The sequence below is a fragment of the Nyctibius grandis genome, chromosome 22 (assembly GCF_013368605.1).
Source record: "Nyctibius grandis isolate bNycGra1 chromosome 22, bNycGra1.pri, whole genome shotgun sequence".
In the NCBI taxonomy this organism is placed as follows: domain Eukaryota; kingdom Metazoa; phylum Chordata; class Aves; order Nyctibiiformes; family Nyctibiidae; genus Nyctibius; species Nyctibius grandis.
The window spans coordinates 7,714,860-7,736,180 of NC_090679.1; the positions used below are offsets into that span (position 1 = coordinate 7,714,860).

Sequence of the window (21,321 nt, forward strand, 5' to 3'; positions counted from 1 at the left end):
CCAGACTGGTTGGGGTGGGAAGGCACCTCTGGAGATCCCCCAGCCCAACCCCTGCCCAAGCAGGGTCACCCAGAGCACATTGCACAGGGTCGTGTCCAGGCGGGTTTGAATATCTCCAGAGAAGGAGACTCCTCCCTCCCTGGGCAGCCTGTGCCAGGGCTCTGCCACCCTCACGGCAAAGTTTTCCTCATATTCTCACTCCTCCCTTCAGCTGCAGTTGCACAGTTGTTTTTTCCCTCCCTTCTCAAACACGTTATCACAGCGGCCCCACCACTGCCGCTGACGGGCTCGCCCTTGGCCAGCGGCGGCTCCATCCCGCAGCACCGGCTCTATCGGACACGGGGCCAGGTTCTGCCGGACGCCGCCCCGCGCTCCCAAACCCTCGCCACGCGAACCCAACACGTTATTAAACCAAAACAAACGCAAAAAACCCGCACCCTCGGGAGTTTATTTGAGCTTCGCGACGCCGCCGCCCGCCCCCGCGCTCGCCTGGGAGCTGCGGTGAGGGGCGGTGGCGCGCGGGCGCGGCACTGCGCAGGCGCAACCCCCGTTGCGCAGGCGCAGTGGGGGTGTTGTGGCGGCAGCGCGCAGGCGTAGTGGGGGGGAGGGGGTGCGGCGGCGGCAGCGCGCAGGCGCGGGCCGGCAATGGCGGCGGCGGAGGCAGCGGTGCGGGCGCAGGCGGAGGCGGTGCGGCGGCTGAAGCAGGACAAGGCTGATCCTGACGAGGTGCGGCTGGTCCCGACACCCGCCTGCGGGGCTGGGAAGGGGTTGGAGTGGGACACCGGTATGACTGGGAGACTGGTGTGACTGGGAGCGGGGGGAGATGGCCTGGGGAGAGGGGACGGGGGATGTTGGGATGGGAAAGAAGGGCTTGGGGGCAACTGGGGGTACTGGTGCGGGGCTGGAGAGAGGGCTGCTGAGGTGATTGGGGTGTGGCTGGGGTTGCTGGGCTTAGGGGGGGTGCTGTGTGGGACTGGGAGGACTGGTGTAGGTGTTGCTGGGTTAGGGGTGGTGGCATTGAGGAGAGGGGTGTTGGGGATGGTGGGAGTACTGGGCTGGGCTGGAGAGCGGAGGGACTGAGGTGCCTGGGGAGAGGGTGCAGGGGAGACTGGGAGTGGGAACTGGTGATACTGGTGTTGGAGTGGAGAGACAGATGCTTATGGGTGTTAGAAGTGGGAGAAGGATGCTGGAGACTGCTGGTGCTGGGGTGCACGTAGCAGGAGCTGGTGGTGCTGGGCCTGAGGGTGCTGCAGAGGGTGGTAGGACTGGAGGGGGGGTCTGGGGAGGCAGGTGTTGAGGGTGATGGAGGTTGTGGGAGTCGGAGAATGGTGGGGGTGTTGGGGTGCTGAGATTGGGGTGCTTGTAGCAGAAGTGGGGAATACTGGAGAGAGGCGGGGGGTTGCTGTGGGAGACTGGGCATAGTGGCTGTGTTGAGGTTGAGGAGTTTGGGTGTACTGGGAATGCTGAGGCTGAAGGTGTTGGGGAAGGCCTGTGGGCTGGGCCTGGCAGGAAGGTTTACCCCCAGCGCCCTCCGTGTTCCCTCCCCAGATTGCGAAGGAGGTGGCGAAACTGCTGGAGATGAAGGCGCAGCTGGGGGGAGATGAGGGGAAACACAAGTTTGTGCTCAAGACCCCAAAGGTAACTTCCCCAGCACGCGCACGCCTCTGTGTGCACGACCTGGTCCCGTGCACCCCCACAGCACCCCCCACCACCTGTGTGTGCAGAATCTCAGCACAGACTTGCCTGTCCTTGTTCTCATTTCTGTTTCCCTTTTTGATTTTAGTAGCAGGGGAGAGAGGGGTGAAAACATTCCTGACAGCATCCAACCCAGATACCCTACTAACTGGAAGTCTTTGTGGTGCTTCCGTGACGAGCCAGCCACTGGCTGGTGTGGTCAGGAAATTAAATTCCCTTTTGGTCAAGCTTTATCATAGCTGCCCAGCATGAGAGGTGTCATAGTTTAAGATGTTGAGGTCCAGAGGAGGGCGACCAAGCTGGTGAAGGGTCTGGAGGGTCTGACCTACGAGGAACGGCTGAGGGAGCTGGGGGTGTTTAGCCTGGAGAAGAGGAGGCTCAGAGGTGACCTTAGTGCAGTCTACAACTACCTGAAGGGAGGGTGTAGTGAAGTGGGAGTCGGCCTCTTCTCCTGGGCAACCAGCGACAGGACAAGAGGACACAGCCTGAAGCTTTGCCAGGGGAGGTTCAGGTTGGACATTAGGAAGCATTTCTTCTCAGCAAGGGTCATTAGACACTGGAAGGGGCTGCCCAGGGAGGTGGTGGAGTCACCATCTCTGGAGGGGTTTAAGAAAAGCCTGGACATGGCACTTAGTGCCCTGGTCTAGTTGCCATGGTGGTGTCAGGGCAACGGTTGGACTCGATGATCCCAGAGGTCTCTTCCAACCTGGTTTATTCTGTGATTCTGTGATAGCTGCTTGGACTGCACTATTTGAAGTAAGGTCATGACTTGTATTGCTCTGATGAGTTTAGGGTTAGGACCCTTCAGCTCTTGTAGCACTGACCCCACTAGTACCTGCTGAAAGTGGCTCTCATGGATCAAGGATCCTCAAGCTGATCCTGTTCCCCGTTAACTTGGACAGAGGGGATGAAGCTGCTGGTAGGTTGGGTGAGCACGGAGTGCTGTGAAGTGCAGCTCTTGCTGGTGTGAGGCTCATTGTGGGGGAGCTGCAAAGCACAAGCCAGCCAAAGAAACCCCAATGCCTGGCTGTGTTTGCCAGGAACGTTCAGCACATGTTGAAATGTGGGGAGCGAGAAAGGTCTCATGGCTTTTGACCTTGCCTTAGTCTGTGGGGATGGGTAGTCCTGTTTTCTGTGCAGGTCTGGCCAGCTGCTGACATTTCTGTGTCTTGCAGAAGGACCCTTCCTTCAGGGGTAGCTTTTCAGTCTCCAGGCCCCTGAGGATAGTGTCCATAATGCAATTTCATAGAATCACAGACTGGTTTGGGTTGGAAGGGACCTTAAAGACCAGCTAGTTCCAACCCCCTGCCACAGGCAGGGACACCTTCCACCAGACCAGGTTGCTCCCAGCCCCATCCAACCTGGCCTTGAACACTGCCAGGGAGGGGGCAGCCACAGCTTCTCTGGGCAACCTGGGCCAGGGTCTCACCACCCTCACAACAAAGAATTTCTTCCTAATATCTCATCTAAATCTCCCCTCTTTCAGTTTAAAACTGTTAACCCTCATCCTGTCACTCCATGCCCTTGTAAAAAGCCCCTCTCCTGCTTTCCCGTAGCCCCTTCAGGTACTGGAAGGTACTAGAAGGTCTCCCCGGAGCCTTCTCTTCTCCAGGCTGAACAGCCCCAACTCTCTCAGCCTGTCTCCAGAGCAGAGGGGCTCCAGCCCTCTGAGCATCTCCGTGGCCTCCTCTGGACTCGCTCCAACAGCTCCGTGTCCTTCTTCTGTTGGGGGCCCCAGAGCTGGACGCAGCACTGCAGGGGGGGTCTCAGGAGAGCAGAGTAGAGGGGCAGAATCCCCTCCCTCAATCTGCTGGCCACACTTCTGAATTTATGCTGATATTTTGTGTAACTGGAACGTGTCATCACTAGCTGCTGACCAGAGACCGACTGCACTTCCATGCCGTGTAGTGAAGACTGTTACGAATGTTGGTCACAGCTCATGTTAATGCCACTGACTTAGGAAATGTCTCAAAACTGTCTCCCTTGTCCATTTCCTTTGCTGTATGTTTTGGTAAATGTAATCGTGGTGTGAGACCTGGAAAGTGGAAGGATATTTCACTGTTTAAAGACGTGGAGAGAGGATTTTGCAGTCCAGGGAAACACAGCTTGGGTTCCCAGCCTGTCTCAGCCACGTCAGTGCACTGCTGAGAGCCGTCTCCTCTGTGCGACCTGCAGGTGGGGTGTTGCAAAGTGCCTGCTCTCTGCTTCCTCCTGCCTAACTGCCAGTCCCTAGAAAATGAAAGGGGGAGGTCTAGTTAATTAACAGTGATTTATATGTTGCTGAGAGCCTAAAGGTGGTCATGGAAATAATTCAGTGACTCTTAACAGCGAAGGAATTAAAAGGGAGCACGTCACAGTGAACAGTAAATGGGCACTTCACAGGTGCTGCACTTTGAGAAGATGATTTCTCTCTCTGTGTGTTTGGAAATTGTAGAGCTGCTGGTTGTCCCACAGCTTCAAAGCGTGCCTGTCCTCTGATGCCACCTCTCGGGGTGGCTTGTTGTGCAGGGATCTGGCTAATAGGTCTGAATCGGAGCTGCAGACAGATCCTGGCTGCGCTGGCATGCTCGAAAGCACTGAACTCTGAATGCTGGGTCTGTGTTAGCTCCTTTGTTTCCTGTATGTGAAAGTCCTGGCTTAGGTTTAGCTCTGCAGACCATGGCAGATCACGTCTGAGCTGTGTGCTGGTGTTTTCCAGTGGTTTTTAGTGCTGCTTTTTACCACCTCTCCCAATATCTGGTGTCTGCACCTGATCTCTCTGGTTTTGGTAGCAGTATGATTGCTTCTTCACATTGCTTCTCACTTCTGTCTCCACCCTGTGCCTCCAACCCAAGGTGTCCTTTGCTTTTCTTTTCCTTGTCTCACCCCAGGGCACGCGGGACTACAGCCCCAAGCAGATGGCCATTCGTGAGAGAGTCTTCGATGCGATCGTCACCTGCTTCAAGCGCCACGGAGCAGAAGTCATCGACACGCCGGTGTTTGAGCTGAAGGTGAGTGAGGACACAGCTCGTTGGCTGGTGAGGACCCTGCGTTGAAAGCATATGATGTGTTGAGGGCTGAGTTTTCTTCTTCCATCTTCTAGGTGTCTTCCCTTTCTCCCCTTGTTTTCTGTGTGCTCTAGGGCTGATCCCCTGTCACTGAAGATGCTGTTTGTTCGTGTGTCCTTTCGTTGTAGGAAACGCTGACAGGGAAATACGGCGAAGACTCGAAGCTCATCTACGATCTGAAAGATCAAGGAGGAGAGCTGCTGTCCCTGCGCTACGACCTGACAGTATCCTGCCACAGCCTGTGCTGAGGGCTCTTGTCACCTTTGCTGCCCTCCTTTTGGGGGCAAGGGAGGAGGAGGGAGGACAGTCTCTTTGCTCTGACCCCATACCGGCAGGGAGAGCATGAGCAGTGGGGCTCAGTGGGTGCAGAACCTTTGCTGAGTTATTTACTGGACACATCTTCTGTTTGGTGAAGTAACGCTTGTGTGTGGAGGTAAGGAAGGTCTGTACTGAGCGGGGTTTCTCCTGCAGCTGAGTGCCCAGGCTGGGCTGCTGCACCACACAGCCTGCATGAGGCTGAGATCCAACCTAAGGAGGTGCTGGAAGATGCCTGTAGGGACAATTAATGGCAGCGTGTGTGGGCAATGTCTTGGACAGTTGTGGAGACCCTAGGGAGCTGTGGCAAGTCCAGCTGTCTCTTAGTTGCTTTGCCCCACGGGTGTGTGCTGCACCGTGCTGGGTGTTGGGGAGATAGTGAGGACCCAGCACTGTCTGTGACTGATAACTGGGAGGGGTGATTCCTTCCCCTTTGCCATCCTTAACCCTACCATCTCAGGTGCCCTTCGCTCGCTATTTGGCCATGAACAAGATCACCAACATCAAGCGCTACCACATCGCCAAGGTCTACAGGCGGGACAACCCGGCCATGACCAGGGGCCGCTACAGGGAGTTCTACCAGTGTGTGAGTCTGGCCGTTGACAGGGATGCAGCTGTAGGCTGGGCAGCGCTTGTGGGGACGTAGCACCGTAAAAACGTAGGACTAAAGGTTGTGCTGCCCTGCAGTGGCCTTCCCTGTGGCTGTGGAAAGCTCAGGAGGATACACTGATCTTCTTAGTGTGCCCTAATGGGTGTGAAAACCAGCTTGAGTGGGAGAGGGAGGACGATGGCTGTGACACAGGGCGCTGGTGTATCAGGGAACTTCGTAACACAGCCCCCAGGTATCTGGCCTGGTTCGCACTGTGGAGGAGGGCAGCTCCTTGCTCCATCCCAAAGGAAGGAAGAATTTCCTTCTGATCCCAAATCTGGCACCAGCTGAACTCCTGGGTGTGTTAGCAGGACACATGAACCAGGTGAGCGAGTAACTCAGCCGTAGCGTATGCTACTTCTGTCCCGTGCTTAGTCAGTCTTTATTTCAAAGGAAGGAAAAAACCCAGAGGCCACATTACAGAACAGGTAAGAAAGCAATTTCCTTTGTGGCTTTCTCAGACAAGTGTGGTAGCCCCGAGGAACGGCTTTGTTCCATTGTACTAACGCAGTCCCAAGGGCCTCATATTGCAAACAAATTCCTGTTTGTGAATATTCCTGTTTCATCACACAGCCCCTGTGGATACCTTCCAGCTCGGTGAATTCCCATTTCCAGACAGCTTGGGGTCTTTGCCTGCTGTGTCATCTGAAAGACTCTTCCAAGATCTCACTCCTAGGATAGCTAGAAAGAGTCTTCTAATACCCAGGCTAAACTTCATTGTTCTGATAGTTTACTTCTCCCTGTGCCAGTGCAGCTCTTTAAACGACAGCTGTCATCCCTTGATGTGGATTCTTCCCCTTTCCCAGATAAACATTTGGGAAATGTTTAGAGAAATCTTCCCCTCCCTTAGGCCACAAAAATCAGGCTCTGTTACCTTCTCTCCCTGGAGATGCTTTGCTTCTTTGCTCAGCCTTGTAGCTTTTTGTGCATCTTAAATATAACTCACCAGCCCTTGGTTGGGTTTTTTCAGTGAGATTTCACCTGTGCCACATACAGTGGTAGCAGCACTTCCCTGTCTGTACCAGACCTTGCCCAATTTCCACGGGGATTGCATCAGCCTTTCTGGCACTCAGCTGATCGGGGATTAGCTCACGTGATCTCACCTCTTTCCTCCTCCATTGCCCCAATTTATTTAGGAAGCTTGGTGAAGCCATGTGGAAGTTTACCCACTTCATTCAAATTATTCCTGTACTCAAAATCTCATTGAAGTCTTTGCATTTGGGGATTGATAAATGGCAGCTGAATAAGACATCTCTTGTTGCTTCTGTGTTTTATTGAGGTTGTCTTTGCTATTTTCCAATCACAGGGTCCCAGCCTATTAAAACATCTTGCTGTTGGGTTTTAGTTCTACATGCTGGTTCATCTGTTAATCTCTGGTGGAGAGCACTCAGCTTTCTCATTTCTTTTGCTGTCTTGGCAGTTGAAACTTTGGTTTTACCTCAGCTGAGATTGCTTTTCTTCTCTTCTTCCCTCATCACTGACTTGACTGGCATATGTATTATTAAAAAAAGAACATCCTACGAATCGAGGTGGAACTTTTGGCATTTAGGTCATACCAAATAGTTTTTCCTCCCCTTCCTGGTTCCTTTGTTCTGTTTATTTACTGCTGGTGATCACTCTGCTCTCTCCTTTTTGTTGTTTTTCAAGGATCTCTCTTTCAAAGCTGGGTCAGAGGCAGGGAGCAGGTCAGGCACCTCCAGAAGCAGAAAGCAGGGAGAAGCAGAACAGCTTCTCACAAACTGTCTGGCCATGACACAGTATACAAACCCTCTGTGATGCAGTGGACACAAGACCACTGCTGCCTTTGACAGAGGGTCCTAACCCACATCCTGTCCCTTCTGGATCCATCGGCGAGGGCTCGTGCTCCCTTACATCCCATTTCTGTTGCTTTTTGTGAACAAAGTGCTGCTAACAGCAGAGCTGAAGCTGTATTGCTGCAGCCACACCAGCAGTGGTGAATTGCTCACTGCCTTTTCCTGTGCCCCAGGATTTTGACATCGCCGGCCAGTTCGACCCGATGATTCCCGATGCTGAGTGCCTGAAGATCGTGCACGAGATCCTGAGTGACCTGCAGCTCGGGGACTTTCTCATTAAGGTGAGACAGGGCAGGATTCTCTGTGCCACGGTGGGAAGCAGTGGTCATTGTTCCTGTGGTGTTACACAGCAGCCCCTGTTCCTACTCTAACGCCCACTGAGGCCTGATCCAGAAGTTCATCCTGCCTGTGCCTCCTCGTGGTGTCTGTGCTAGAAGGATGGACCTCAGCTCAGACTCGCCTTTAGCTGGGAATGCACGGAGGTTTCCTGAGGCTGCAGTTAGCAGAGTTCTCTCTAGCATTAACCACAGTCCCCTACAAAACATCCAGCAGCCAACTAACCAGGCGGCTGTCATATTTGCTGCCTGCAGTGAAACACAGGCTCTGGCCAAGGATCCCTGCCCTTGTCCCAGCTCCTGATGCCCCCTTAGTAGGGACTTCTGCTCGGTGTGTGTACTGTGTTGTCTGCAGGCTCCTGCCTTCCCACCAAGTCCTTTCTGGGGCTAAGGCCTCTTCCAGAAGAAGAGTCGTGTCCTACTGTATGTAGGTTGAGCTTGCTGTTTGCTTCAAAACACCTCTGTTATCTTGGGGTGGCAGCAAAAGGTGCTGGGTGTGCAGGTCAGGCAGGATGGGGAGGGGCCTACAGCAGTAGGAGAGCGATGGGTAGGAGTGCCTGATGTGCAGGAGGGTGGTGGGATCTCTGAGGGGGACCCAGAGCTGGGTTGTTGCTGGGCTTTGCAGGGGAGGTGAGCAGTGCGGGCTGGGTGTTGCGTTCCTATGTGCGGCCCCCACTGGGCAGGGGGCTGGTTTCCTGCCCTTGAACCTGTCTGGGATGAGCTGAAGAGCTGTGTGCAGGATCTGCCTGTACAGCTGCTGTGGGCAGTGGTGAAAGGGTGAGAAGACACCCCTGCAACGGGGAACAGCAGCATAACCTGCCTGCAGTTATTCTGGTCTTCCATGAGCCGCTGTCTGGTTCATGTGGGTGCTGGAGGATTACAAACTCCTGAGCAGTCTTTGCTTCTGTCTCATTTAATTGTAGATGTTCTCAGTACTCATGGAAATGTTGAATCCAGCTGAGCCTTTGGCCTCAGTTACCTACTATTACAGAGCATAATTAAACTATACTATCAAAGGAAAAAAAAAAAATCCTTAGTGAGGTTTTAAAATAATCAGATGTCCCTTTGTTCTTACCCTGAGAGCAGGGTAACACACTGAATTCATCTCCTTAGTCTGTGGTCTGTTCCTGAGCTGTTTTTACGTGTCCACATGAGACAACTCACAGGCCCCGTTGGTTTTTCTGCTCTGAGTGGAGGTGTCTGTGGCTCTAGAAGGAGAATGTGGTAGCTCTACCCAGGCTTGGTAGGAGGCAGTTGTGCTAGCTGGCCTGCTGCGGGCAGAGGCAGCTGAGCTGCCTGGAATGGAGAAGAGACAAAAATTGCAAACAGCAAAAAATCTTGGCAGACATCTGCTTGTTTCTCTTCCACGCTTAAAACTAGAGAGGAGGGAAACTGGGCACAGCTGAAGCATCTGTTTGAGTTCATAGTTAATGACTTGCTCCCTCTCCCCCAGGTCAACGATCGGCGCATCCTCGATGGGATGTTTGCAGTTTGCGGTGTCCCAGACAGCAAGTTCCGAACGATCTGCTCCAGTGTTGACAAACTGGATAAGGTACAGGCTGGAGCCCTGGGCTGCAACTGCCCCTGCTGGAGTGTCAGTGAGTCTCTCCCTCTGGGCTGCTCTTACTGTGGTCCATGAGAACTGGCTGGAAAATGCTGATAAACATGGAGTTGTTCTTGTTCCCCCCGCGTTCTCTGGAGGGGAGGCACGCAGGGCATAGCAGTCACATAGCAAAACTGGGTTGTATGCTTGCTCCTCCAGCATGCCACGAGGTCCTGACAAATGGAAAGGAGGGAAAGAAAAATGCTCTTCACATGGGAGGTTCAACATCCCAAACTTTAGCTGCCTTAAGCTGCTGCTGCTTGTGAACCAGGATCACGAAAACCTGCCCCTAGACGGGGCCAGGGCATTGAAAAGCCTTTTGAAATGCATCCAGTTCAGTCAGGTGCTGTGAGGAATCACAGTTGTATCCTGGAATCATAAACCAGCCCAGATTGGAAGGGATCTTGACAGATCAAGCTGCTCAGTGCCATAGTATCTCTGCCTGGTGCAGTGAGATGATGGTAGCCCATCCCACGTCTCCTGGTCGCTTCATCCACACCTCTGCTGATTTGGGCATGTAGCACAGGTACTTTTATAAAACACGCTGTGTGTAGACATCGCTGTTTGTCTGCCTTACTCAGGGTTGGTGTGATGCAGAGCAGCCCCCTCCACGTGCAGCTGCTCCTGTCAGACACAAGGCAGGAGGTACCCACAGGTTTGTGCTCGGCAAGCTGCCACGAGAGCACTGGCTGTTGGGAAGGTCTCTGAGAGATTCAGGCCCTTAGGTGGCCCTTTGGGAGGAGGGAAAGGTGCCAGTGTAGGTACAACTTTTTATTTGCAGCTGATTATCTTGACTGTAGGCCAAGACTGGAGATCAGTCTATAAATGTGTATACACTCTTCCACTAATAGCTAAGGAAAAGGAACCTTCAAATGAAGTGCAATCTAAAAACTCAGGTTTTTTGGCTTGGGATCTGAAGTAAAATTTGGAGGTGAAGTTCTGTGTGTGTTCAGAGTCATGTGGGGGACACTGCGGGCTGACTGCTTAGAGGAGTGCTCCTCACCTCCCCGTGAACCCCTGTTAAACAAAGCAGCCTTGTACCTTGTCTCGTGTGCGTGTGTTTGTGTTGCTCTGCTCACGGATGAACTGCATCTTCCTTTGGAGGCCTCGTCTGACGGTTGAGTGAGGTCACCTAGAGGAAGGCTCACCGAAAGCCCTGTTAGCAGTGAGCCCTGTTGCAAAGGCATGACCAAAGCGTAGGTTTTGGGGCTGTGTATGTGTGGAAAAGCAAGAGGAAGGGAGGACTGGGCTTTTTTAGAGTGGGATCATTTCCTTGTTTTTGTACTGAAGTGCTGCGATTTATCTCAGTGCAACTGGATGTGGTCAAGACTCTGGTTCTCTTTGACCCCTTGGTCAGTAGGAAAACTGCAGCGTGTTCTGCTTAGGTTGGGTTTTTGCATCACCAGCCATCTCCTCACCCCTTCCCAGGTGGTAGGTGTGACTAGCAGTGCTTTCTTGACTGGTATTTATGACTAAGTACCTAACCAAGGAAACCACAGCAGCAAGATGTCTCTCAGACTCGGTGCTTTTACAGTACTGATGTTCAATTCTGGCCAGAAATCAAAACCAAAGTATTTGCCCTGGGGCTTCAAGGTTTTGGGCAGCTTTGCTGACTGTAGGGTTGGGATACAAACATTGAGCAGAGGTACAAGAAATGGAGTTATGACCGTATGGCTCTCATGCACCTCAACCACGCTGACACCGATGGGGTTCTGCTGTGTCCAGGCCTGTCGAGGGCAGATATGTCTGTTCATCTGTATTGGGCAGGAGCACCAGAGACCTTCTGCAGGAGAGACCACGTCCCTGGAGCAGGGGCTGATGTTCTTCTCTCCCCTCGCAGATGCCCTGGGAAGAAGTGAGGAGCGAGATGGTAGGAGAGAAGGGTCTGTCTCCTGAGGCTGCGGATCGCATCGGGGAGTATGTCCAACTTCACGGTGAGCACCGGGGGGTCGAGCCCTTGGCCTTGTTCTTCCAGGCCAGGCAGGGAGGGCCGGCGATGGGGGGGTGCAAGGCCCATACACGGCTGGGCGGGCCCATGGCTGCGGGTGCTGCTGCCCTGGCAGCCCTGAGGCACGGGTCGTTCCCACAGGGGGCCTGGACCTGATCGAGCGCCTTCTCCAGGACGCCAAGTTGTCCCAGAACAAGCTGGCCAAGGAGGGGCTGGGGGACATGAAGCTGCTGTTTGAGTACCTGACGCTGTTTGGCATCGCAGGGGAGGTGAGGAGGTGCAGAGGCAGGAGGGGGTGCTGCCCTCGTGGCCGGGCAGCCGGGGCCCCCCCGAGTGCGCCCAGCGACGGGGCTTCCCTCGTGTCCTACAGATCTCTTTTGACCTGAGCCTGGCGCGGGGCCTGGACTATTACACGGGGGTGATCTTTGAGGCTGTGCTGCTGCAGCAGGAGAACGAGCACGTGGAGGAGCCGGTCAGCGTCGGGAGCGTGGCTGGAGGCGGCCGCTACGACGGGCTGGTGGGGATGTTTGATCCCAAGGGACGGAAGGTGCCCTGCGTGGGGGTCAGCATTGGGATCGAGCGGATCTTCTCCATCCTAGAGCAGAGAGTGGAGGTAGGTGCCTTTGGTGCTCAACTACGCATGAAGAGCGAGCAGGGATTTACGTCTTCCCCACGTACCCTCAGTCCAGCAGATGCTGAAGTGAGTCTTCCTTGCTGCCATCTTTGATGGAGAAGCCAGCCAGGCCTCTACTGTGTCCTGCAGCATGAGTTGGAAGTAGGACATAATTCTAGTTTTCTCTGGCTTGGGAGATGATCTCTGGGGCTCCCATGCAGACATGACCCCTCTTCCAGCAGCCCTCAGACGTGGCTTGTTCAGCTGCAGCTGGAAGGGGCATTTTAATCCTCAGCTGTACCAGCTCATGAGCCTTAGTGTTCCCCACTGCATAGGGCATCCCTGTGACCCCACGTCCTCCTTGGCAAGGCAGTGCTGCTCCACTTTTGAGTATCCAGCATCTGCCATGGGAGCAGGTGGCTCCTGACAGTGCTGGAGCATCTCACCTTGCTGCTGTTAGTCTAACCCATAGTTACCAGCTCAGCTGTAGAGCAGGCAGCTGCTTCTGGCCAGCTTCTCCTGGGCTTGCTTCTCCTGACCTGCTTGGAGCAGATCTCCGGGAGGCTCTTGGGTGTGGAGGAACAGTCTCTAGGCAGAAGCTGGCAGAGAAATTGCTCATTCTCAGCACAGTCTGCGTGCACCTGCAGCGCAGGAGGCTGTGTCAGCCCCCACCATGGAACAATCCCAGAAGATGAGCTGCTGCTCCATGAGGGGGTCTGTGGGGCCTCCCTGACTCTCCTCAGTTTATGCCGTTCATCTCGCTGAGCCTGATCCTCTTCACCGCTCAGTTGATGGGCCTGGGGTGGTGAACCATCCTGCTCATACAATATCTCTGTATGTCCATGGCAGTTTTTGAGTCTTGTCCCCTTTCTAGGCCTCTGAGGAAAAGATCAGGACAACAGAGACCCAAGTGCTGGTGGCCTCTGCCCAAAAGAAGCTCCTTGAAGAGCGGCTGAAGCTCATCTCCGAGCTGTGGGATGCTGGAATCAAGGTATGATCCAGGTGATGGCAAAGTCAGGAGCTGCCTGGTCCACTCTCTGTGCTAGGAATGGACCAGATCTGGCTTTGCTTTGGGAGGAAGGAGTCACAGGAAGAAGGTGGGCAACAGACTGCCTTCCTGTGTGGAGCCTCTCGGTGTCCTGAATTGGGTGTTCTCCAGGAAGGGCTGGGCAGGGGGACTTGGTTAGCCCTGTCACGCTGCAGGAGCTGCTCTGTGTCCGTTATCTCAGGACAGATGCCCAACGCAGGCGCTTCCAACAGAAAGCAAACGAAAACCAAACCCCAGAGCCTTGGAAGGAGGGGAGAGGGGGGCCAGGGAGGAGCCTGGGCTGTTCTACAGGCCAAAGGCAAGCTGTGGGGCAGGCTCGTGGCTGAGTGGAGGAGAAGGCCTGGGTGCTCTGTTGGGCTCCTGATCCTGTAGGGATGCCGCGGGTGTCAGCCCTGGTCTGACACTAGAGCTAACGGCCTGGTGCTTTCCCAGGGTAAGCAGTGGCTTGTGTTGCATTCCTTGTTAGCTGTAATGCCCAGTCTTCTCCATCAGCCCATCTTCTCCCCCACGCTCACCAGACGGCAATGAGCAGACTGGCCTGGTTGAGGGGGTGCAGAGGAACAGGCCGGTGCTGATCATGGTGGTGTGCTCTGGTTCTCTTCCAGGCAGAAGTGTTGTACAAGAAGAACCCCAAGCTGCTCAATCAGCTGCAGTACTGCGAGGACACGGGCATCCCTCTTGTTGCCATTGTGGGTGAGCAGGAGCTCAAGGATGGAGTCGTCAAGCTGCGGGTCGTGGCAACCAGGGAGGAGGTGAGGCCCGGGGTAGCTTGGCGGAAGAGGGTTTGGCTACTTGACCCTTCATCCCAGCTCAGGCCAGCCCTCCAGGCCCATCTGTAGCCCACTCCGCCGTGGTGCCATCAGGCTGTCCATGGCAAGGGCTTATGCAGAAGGTGTGGCGAGGGGAAGGCTCTCCACACGCAGTAGAGGGGCACAAGCCAGGGCTGGCAGACTCTAGGTGAGGCCTGTGGACTGATGTGGTGGCTTTGTGGGTGCACTTTTGGAGACTGGGTGAGGTGAGTTTCCTCAATCCCTCTTGACATGCTGTGGAGCGTGTGCCCTGGTGTCAGTTTGCCACCAAGCCCCAGGTTCTCAGGATTTTCCTCCGTAGATCTTTTCAAGCAGTTGTCTCTCCAGGGACTCCTGTAACACCTCATGTTTCAGTTTCTCGCCCTGTGCAGTTTCCTGGAGCTGTGGAGCACTGTTGGCTCCAGCTCTGGAGAGTTTCCCATCATGTGGCCTCCTTGAACTCTCAGTTGAGGAGCCTGGAGCATGGAGGGGTGATTTGGTGGGCTGTATGGCTGCTCATGCTGTCTGTCCAGGTGCAGGACCATTGCTGAGGGTCCTGGAGATGCCCTCTTGGAATAAGTGGAACCAGTGCTGATCTATGCACTGCTGTTGGCGTTGGAACCAGTAGGAAAGAGTGGGAAGAGCATCGCTCTCCCAGCTGGTGGGCAGGAGAGGGCTTGGCAGGTTTGCAGGCTCAGCTCTGTCTGTGCTGCAGCCTGCTTGGTCCCCGTAGAGGGACCGGTGACAGCACCACGCTGTCACCTCCTGAGACACAGGGCCACGAATGCGGTGCGGGGTGTCCCTGTGGGACCAGAGCAGGTCACGATAACGTCCAGCTGCTTGTGTTGTACTGAGGCAGCTTTGTGCTCTCCCTGCGCAGGTCAACGTCCGCCGGGAGAACCTGGTTGAGGAGATCAGGATGCGAACGAGCCGGCCTTGACCCCCCTCCGGCCACGTCTGCTCCTTGGGTGGATGCTGGCTGATTTCCTCCCCTCGCCAGGCCCCACGGCAGCAGGGCGGGGAGCCCTTGGAAACCTGTATTTATTCTTGTCTCGTGCTCTCGCTTTCCCACGGGAGCAGAGGGGCTGCACCGACTCCTCCGCCGTGCCCCGGCCCTCGACTCCGCCACTGGACAGATGTTCTGCAGGTGGCTCTGGCACACGCCGGCCTCCGTCCGCCGTCGTGGCGGTGACACGTGGAGCCCCAGGGTCTTGCCTGCAGCTTCTCGTTCCCATCGCTTTGACTAAACCTCCCGCCCCGTCTCTCTGCTCCGGCTGCGGGGGGTGACCTTATCCCGAGGAAAATGGAACGGCACGTGAAAACGTAATAAATGTCTCTCCCACTCCGTCACTCCTGGCCTTACTTTCCGCTCGGGGCAGGGATTTACCCACCTGCTGGTTTTTAAATGGCACCGTGGCCATTTCTTCAGCCCCGCTGCTCCCTCCTTGCAAGGCCCCACCGCCCCCCGGAGCTCCCCAGCAGCCCCGGGTGGGCTCCCCGGCCCCCGCCCCGGGTGAAGGGGGGCTGCGGGGTGCCCTCCGCCCCCAGCTCCCCTCGCTGCTGCCCCACGCGTCGTGCCCCGGCCCCAGGCGGTGTTTTAAACCCCCGGCCCCTCCCGGGGACGGGCCGCAGGGGGTGGTCGCCGCTGCCCGGCGCCGGGGCGGGCGCTGCCGGCGGGTCCCCCCGTGCCCCGCCCGGGGCGGAGCGGGCCCGGCGCCATGGGCGGAGCGGCGGCCGTGGAACCTTCCAGAGCCCGGCCCGGGCGGCGAGGAGGAGCAGGAGGAGCAGCGGCGGCGGCGATGGAGGCGGAGGTGGGCGCCGTCGGGGGGGCGGCATGGCGGGGCCGGGGGCGGGTGGGGAGCCCCGGTGCGGGGCTCGGCTCTGCTCCGGGGGGGCGGGGTGTCTCTTGGGGAGCCGTCGGGCGGGGACCGGAGCCCTCGAGCCCCGTCCCCAGCGCGGGGCCGCCCCCAGTCCACCCCTTCCCCCCGCGGTGAGCTGGGGCTGGCGGTCCCGGTGCCCCGTGGGGTGGTGGTGACCCCCCGTCAGCCCGAATCGGCGGGGGCTGTGGGCAGAGCCGGGTCCTGCCTCCGCCGTGAGCCCAGGTACCTCCCCCCGGACCCAGGGGACAAGGAGGTGCCCCGGGCTGGGGCTCAGACCTGGGGGCCGCAGGGCCGTGGCAGGAGGCTTTGGGGTGTGCGGGGCTGTTCTTGCTGTGCCCTCGCAGCAGGGATGGGTCCCCACCTTCATCCCCAGGTGGTTTTGATCTTCAGGAAAGATGAAACCCCTTGGAGATAGAAAGGTGCCACCACCTGGTGATGCACCTGGGGATGGACGAGGAGGAGGGGCAGCCAGGCTGAGCTGGGATGGCTTTAATCCCCCTCAGTGTACAGTTTCCGAGGCTTTAATGAGGCTTTGCAGTCCTTAATAAGCTAAAAGCTGCTGATGTCACCACAAGCCTGGTGTCTCCTCGATGTTCTCAGAAGCCTGAGGAGCTGCTAGTAGAAGAAGAGAGTTGGCTGCCTTGGGCTCCCACCTGTGTGGGATTTCGTGATGTGATGTGGCACCTTGGCTCTGTGCTCCAGCCCCCTCCTGCAGCGCCAGCCAGCTGCCTGTGTCTTGGCTTTCAAAGCCCTTGCAGGCATCCCTAGGGGAACTCTTGGTGTCCTTGTGCTCTACCAAAGCTGCTGGACTTAGTCATGTGGAGCAGGGTAGGAGCAGGGTAGGGGGAGTCACAGAATCACAGAATCAGTCAGGCTGGAAGAGACTTCTGGGATCATCGAGTCCAACCATTGCCCTGACACCACCCTGTCAACTAGACCATGGCACTAAGTGCCATGTCCAGTCTTTTCTTAAACACCTCCAGAGATGGTGACTCCACCACCTCCCTGGGCAGCCCCTTCCAATGGCTAATGACCCTTGCTGAGAAGAAATGCTTCCTCATGTCCAACCTGACCCTCCCCTGGCGAAGCTTGAGGCTGTGTCCTCTTTTCCTATCGCTGTCCTTTAGATGTGCAGTGTTGGGAGGCTCCTCAGGTTTCCTGAGGGCAGAGGGGTTCAGCGTTTGCTCCTCCACGTGCTGGCTGATGCCAGGCCTTCCAGTTGCTTCATGGGGTTGGGATGCCTCCAGTTGGGAGGTGGGAAACTCTTTGCCCAGACAAGCACCAACGTCATGTCCCTCCTCAGACGTGGACCAACAGTATCAACCAGGCCAATAAGATGGCCCTGCTCGCCTGGGCAAAAGAAACCGGCACCAACCTGGTGCAGATCAACGGGCAGAGGCGATACGGTGGCCCCCCTCCAGGTATGTGAGAAGAGCATCTCTGTGCCGTGGTGCCCTGGGAGCGTGGCCCGTAGGGTGCGTGGTGGGCACAGAGGCGAGGTGGGCCTCACCACGTCGCTGTGTGCCTGCAGGCTGGGTGGGCGATCCCCCGCCGGCCGGCACGGAGGTGTTCATCGGGAGGCTGCCGCAGGACATGTACGAGAACGCCTTGATCCCGCTCTTCCAGCGCGTGGGCAAGCTCTACGAGTTTCGCCTCATGATGACCTTCAGCGGGCTCAACCGGGGCTTCGCCTACGCCAAGTACAGCAACCGGCGCAGCGCCAAGGAGGCCATCGCCGCCTTCCACAACTTCGAGGTGCGGGAGGGCTGCGCCATCGTGGTGTGCAGGAGCACGGAGAAGTGTGAGCTGAGCGTGGACGGCCTGGCCGCCTCGGTGAGCCAGCGGGAGCTGGAGGCCACGCTGCGGCGGGTCACGGAGGGGGTCCTCAGCATCACCCTCTACGCCAGCCCCTCCCAAAAACCAGCCCAGCTCGCTGTGCTGAAGTACAGCTCGCACCAGGCTGCTGCCATGGCCAAGAAGACCCTGATGGAAGGTAAGCGGGAGGCGGGCGTGCTGTGGGATGCTGCTGGGGCTGGTCTTCCTGGTGTCTCTAAGCAAGGACTGATCCCATCTCCAGGCTCAGCTGCGGGGTGACTTCAGCCTTGAGACATCCTTTGTTCTCTCCCTGTGTCCCCTGAGCTGTCCTCAGTGGGGCTCATCCCCAGCAGTCCTCCTGCAGACCTAGTGGTGGTGGGGTAGAGAGACCGCTGGAGGTCTTCAGGCAGCTGCCTCCTCGGAGCAGGAGCATCACCAGTAGCAGGCCAGGGCATCCCCAGCTTTGACCAAGTTCTTAAACCCTCCCAATGGAGATGCCTTCCATCAGTGCCCTGTCCTGTGGTAGCACTAACCTCTGATGGGACACATTTCCCAGACATCCAACCGGAGCCTCCAGAGTCCTGATTTGTACCCGTTTCTGCCCCAGCTGAGAAGCATTTGATGCCTTTGCCCCTGCCCCTAAAATCCCCTGAGCTTTCCAGCCCTGAGCCCACCTTGGTAGCGACAGGAGATGGAGAAGCGACTGCCCTGCAGTTGGGTGAGGGGTCCTGGAGGCAGGGGACAGTTTGTACACGGTGGGTCAGTGCCAAACCACCCATGGGGGTCACTGTGCCAGGTGCTGGGGGACGGGACGGGGTGGGATAGGGTGATACTGGGAGGGCTGGTGGGTGAGCGTCTCCTGCCAGCTGCTGCCGGTCTCTCCTAGGGAACATGAGGCTTGATGGGGTGGAGACAAGGGTGGAGTGGCTGAACCCCGACCTGAAGCAGAAGCTGCAGTCGTGCAAGGAGAAGCCATCACCCAGCTGGGTGCGAGGGGGCAAGGGCCCGGGGGTCCCCAAGCAGGCGCCCCTGTCTCCGGTGCTGCCCGACACCCTGGACCGTCTGAACGCCCTGTGCCAGAGGCGGTGCCTGGGGACCCCCCTGTTCCTCACCAAGTGCGTCCAGGCGAACCCCAACGGGTGGCTGCGGTTCTGGTGCCGGGTGGTGATCCCGGGCTGCCCCGTGCCCTTCAGCGGGTTCACGTGGGTGCGGCAGGACGGGCCGGGCAAGAGCGGGCACGAGGAGGCGAAGGTGGCGGTGGCACTGCAGGTTCTCCGGATGCTGGGTGAGTCCTCGCGCGGCGTCGGTGCCAACCCCCCGGCCTTCCCCAAAGTCCTGGGGCGTCTCCTGGGAGCGTGGAGCTGTGGTGGGGGCACCCAGCCTGGCAGGCAGGGCTGAAACCCTGTCACCCCCCTGCCAGCTGTGACCCCGGGGGCTCTGAGCTCCGGGTTGGAAGCAGAGGACGCGCGGGGAGGGGGGTTTGGGGTGCTGCTGCCCCAGCACGGCGCAGGGCCCGACGCTCTCCTCTCGCTGCAGGGTGCCAGCCCACGTAGGCAGCGGCCTGCCCCGACCACCGGCTGAACCTGAGCCGCCGGCCGCGGGGCCGGCGTGGGCGAGCCCCGCGGGGGACCTGGGCCTGTTCCAGCTTTGCTTTGAGTTCGTTTGGGTTTGTTTTGAGAGCCGGCTCTGGAGGACGGGGCTGCGGGCGTGGGCCGTGGCGGCTGCCCCGTCCCCGGCTGGCCCTCGGGGATGGTTCTGGTTCTGTTCTTTGGGGATGTAGGTTCACGTGCCGAGTTTGGCTTCTTTTGAGTTGGTTTGTGTTGCCCTGCTGTGGCGGAGGGGCCCGGTGCAGGTCGTGGGAGAAGCAGCAGCTGCTCGGGGAGGCGGAGGGGCCTTGGGGCTGCCTGGGCTCACTGGGGGCCTGTGCGCGGCCGCAGCTGGCACGCCTGGTCCTGAGGAGTGGCCGCTGAGGACAGGGGACCGTCCTGGTGAGCAGGGGATGTCCCGGGGGCTGGTGGAGCTGCTTTTTACCCGGGGGAGTGTCTGCGGGCTCGGGGAGGCGCAGGGCAGTGCGCGGCGCGGGGAGACAGACGGGGGGTGCCCGGCTGGCCATGAATGATGCCCCGGGACCAGGAGGTCCGGCCGCTGCTGTTCAGTTGGGATTAAAGTCACCTGGAAAGCACCGTCTGTGTCGTGTCTTTCGCTCCCACATCCTCAGCTCCCTCTGACCAAGCACCATCTCGGTGCTCTCCCCCACACCAGGAAGCCTGTCTTCTTCAGCGGCAGGAGAAGGGAGGGGGGGGGACTTGGATCCATCCTGCAGCCTCCAGGCTCCAGAGCCACAGCCTGAATCACAGAATCACAGAATGTCAGGGATTGGAAGGGACCTCGAAAGATCATCTAGTCCAACCCCCTGCCGGAGCAGGATTACCCAGATCATGTCACACAGGAACGCGTCCAGGAGGGTTTTGAATGTCTCCGGAGAAGGAGACTCCACCACCTCTCTGGGCAGCCTGTGCCAGTGTTCAGTCACCCTCACTGTAAAGAAGTTTTTCCTCATATTTATGTGGAACCTCCTGTGTTCCAGCTTGCACCTGTTGCCCCTTGTCCTGTCAAGGGATGTCACTGAGAAGAGCCTGGCTCCATCCTCATGACACTTGCCCTTTACATATTTATAAACATTAATGAGGTCACCGCTCAGCCTCCTCTCCTCCAAGCTAAAGAGACCCAGCTCCCTCAGCCTCTCCTCATAAGGGAGATGTTCCACTCCCTTAATCATCTCCGTGGCTCTGCGCTGGACTCTCTCTAGCAGTTCCCTGTCCTTCTTGAACTGAGGGGCCCAGAACTGGACACAATATTCCAGATGTGGCCTCACCAGGGCAGAGTAGAGGGGGAGGAGAACCTCTCTCGACCTGCTGACCACACCCCTTCTAATACACCCCAGGATGCCATTGGCCTTCTTGGCCACAAGGGCACACTGCTGGCTCATGGTCATCCTGCTGTCCACTAGGACTCCCATGTCCCTTTCCCCTCCACTGCTCTCCAACAGGTCTGTCCCCAACTTATACTGGTACATGGGGTTGTTCTTGCCCAGATGCAGGACTCTACAGCATTTGCTCCTGTGGGAAGCAGCAGCCCCTGGCACCCAGAGCTTTGTGGCTCCAGCTTCTCCCTGAGGTCTCTCTGAAGGCCTTTTGGTGTCCCCCAGGCTCCTATGAGCACCTCTCGATGAGCTCTCAGAGGTCTTTGAGTGCCTTCACGTGTCATCCAAGGGCCGTTCTGTGCTCAACACAGGTCAACCAGTGCCTTTTGAAGTGCCTCAAAGGCCTCCTACAGCATTAGGATGTGGCCCATGGGGCTCTGAGTCCATTTGGTGCACCTTGAATGGCCCTGCGCGTCTATCTCTGCTTCCAGAGCTCTACCAGTACCTTCTGACATGCATCTGGACCCTCCAGCTCCCTTTTGGCAGCAACCAAGTGACACACTTTGTTCCTTTTGGACGTGCCCGTGAGAATCCTCCAAGAGCCTTTTGATGCACCCTCAGGTGCCTCCACGTGCCTTTTTGTACTCCCTGGAGGTCTGTGCGTCCCTCCTGACGTGTGCCAGGACCCTCACCGTCTCTCTCTGTGCATCCACAGGAGTGTCCGAGTGAATTTTGGTGTCTTCAAAGTGCCTCTCATTGCACTGCAGGGGCTCCAACATGCCTTTTCCTGTGACACCCTCCTCTGGGTCTTCTGTGGGCCATTCCGTGCCCCCCAAAGGTCTACTAGT

At 57.3% G+C, this 21,321-nt stretch overlaps 2 protein-coding genes across 5 annotated transcripts; both read left to right on the forward strand.

Moving 5' to 3' along the window:
* Window positions 1–621: 621 nt before the first annotated feature.
* On the forward strand, window positions 622–15,205 carry LOC137672714 (histidine--tRNA ligase, cytoplasmic). Of its 2 annotated transcripts, none has more exons than XM_068417115.1 (13): window positions 622–726; window positions 1,549–1,638; window positions 4,566–4,685; window positions 4,871–4,966; window positions 5,518–5,643; window positions 7,694–7,801; window positions 9,309–9,407; window positions 11,299–11,392; window positions 11,548–11,675; window positions 11,777–12,019; window positions 12,894–13,010; window positions 13,673–13,819; window positions 14,736–15,205. In XM_068417115.1, the coding sequence occupies exons 1-13, from the start codon at window positions 646–648 to the stop codon at window positions 14,793–14,795; spliced, it is 1,509 nt and encodes a 502-aa protein (XP_068273216.1). In that variant the 5' UTR covers window positions 622–645; the 3' UTR covers window positions 14,796–15,205. The 2 variants fall into 2 exon arrangements, with proteins under 2 accessions (XP_068273216.1, XP_068273217.1); XM_068417116.1 differs by having other exon boundaries at window positions 702–784.
* A 382-nt stretch (window positions 15,206–15,587) lies between these two features.
* Window positions 15,588–19,616, forward strand: DND1 (DND microRNA-mediated repression inhibitor 1). Of its 3 annotated transcripts, none has more exons than XM_068417226.1 (5): window positions 15,588–15,666; window positions 17,039–17,156; window positions 17,267–17,728; window positions 18,437–18,835; window positions 19,087–19,616. In XM_068417226.1, exons 1-5 carry the CDS (start codon window positions 15,655–15,657, stop codon window positions 19,101–19,103), a joined length of 1,008 nt encoding a protein of 335 aa, XP_068273327.1. In that variant the 5' UTR covers window positions 15,588–15,654; the 3' UTR covers window positions 19,104–19,616. The 3 variants fall into 3 exon arrangements, with proteins under 3 accessions (XP_068273327.1, XP_068273328.1, XP_068273326.1); XM_068417227.1 differs by having other exon boundaries at window positions 17,267–17,568; window positions 17,665–17,728; window positions 18,437–19,616; XM_068417225.1 differs by having other exon boundaries at window positions 18,437–19,616.
* Window positions 19,617–21,321: the final 1,705 nt, after the last annotated feature.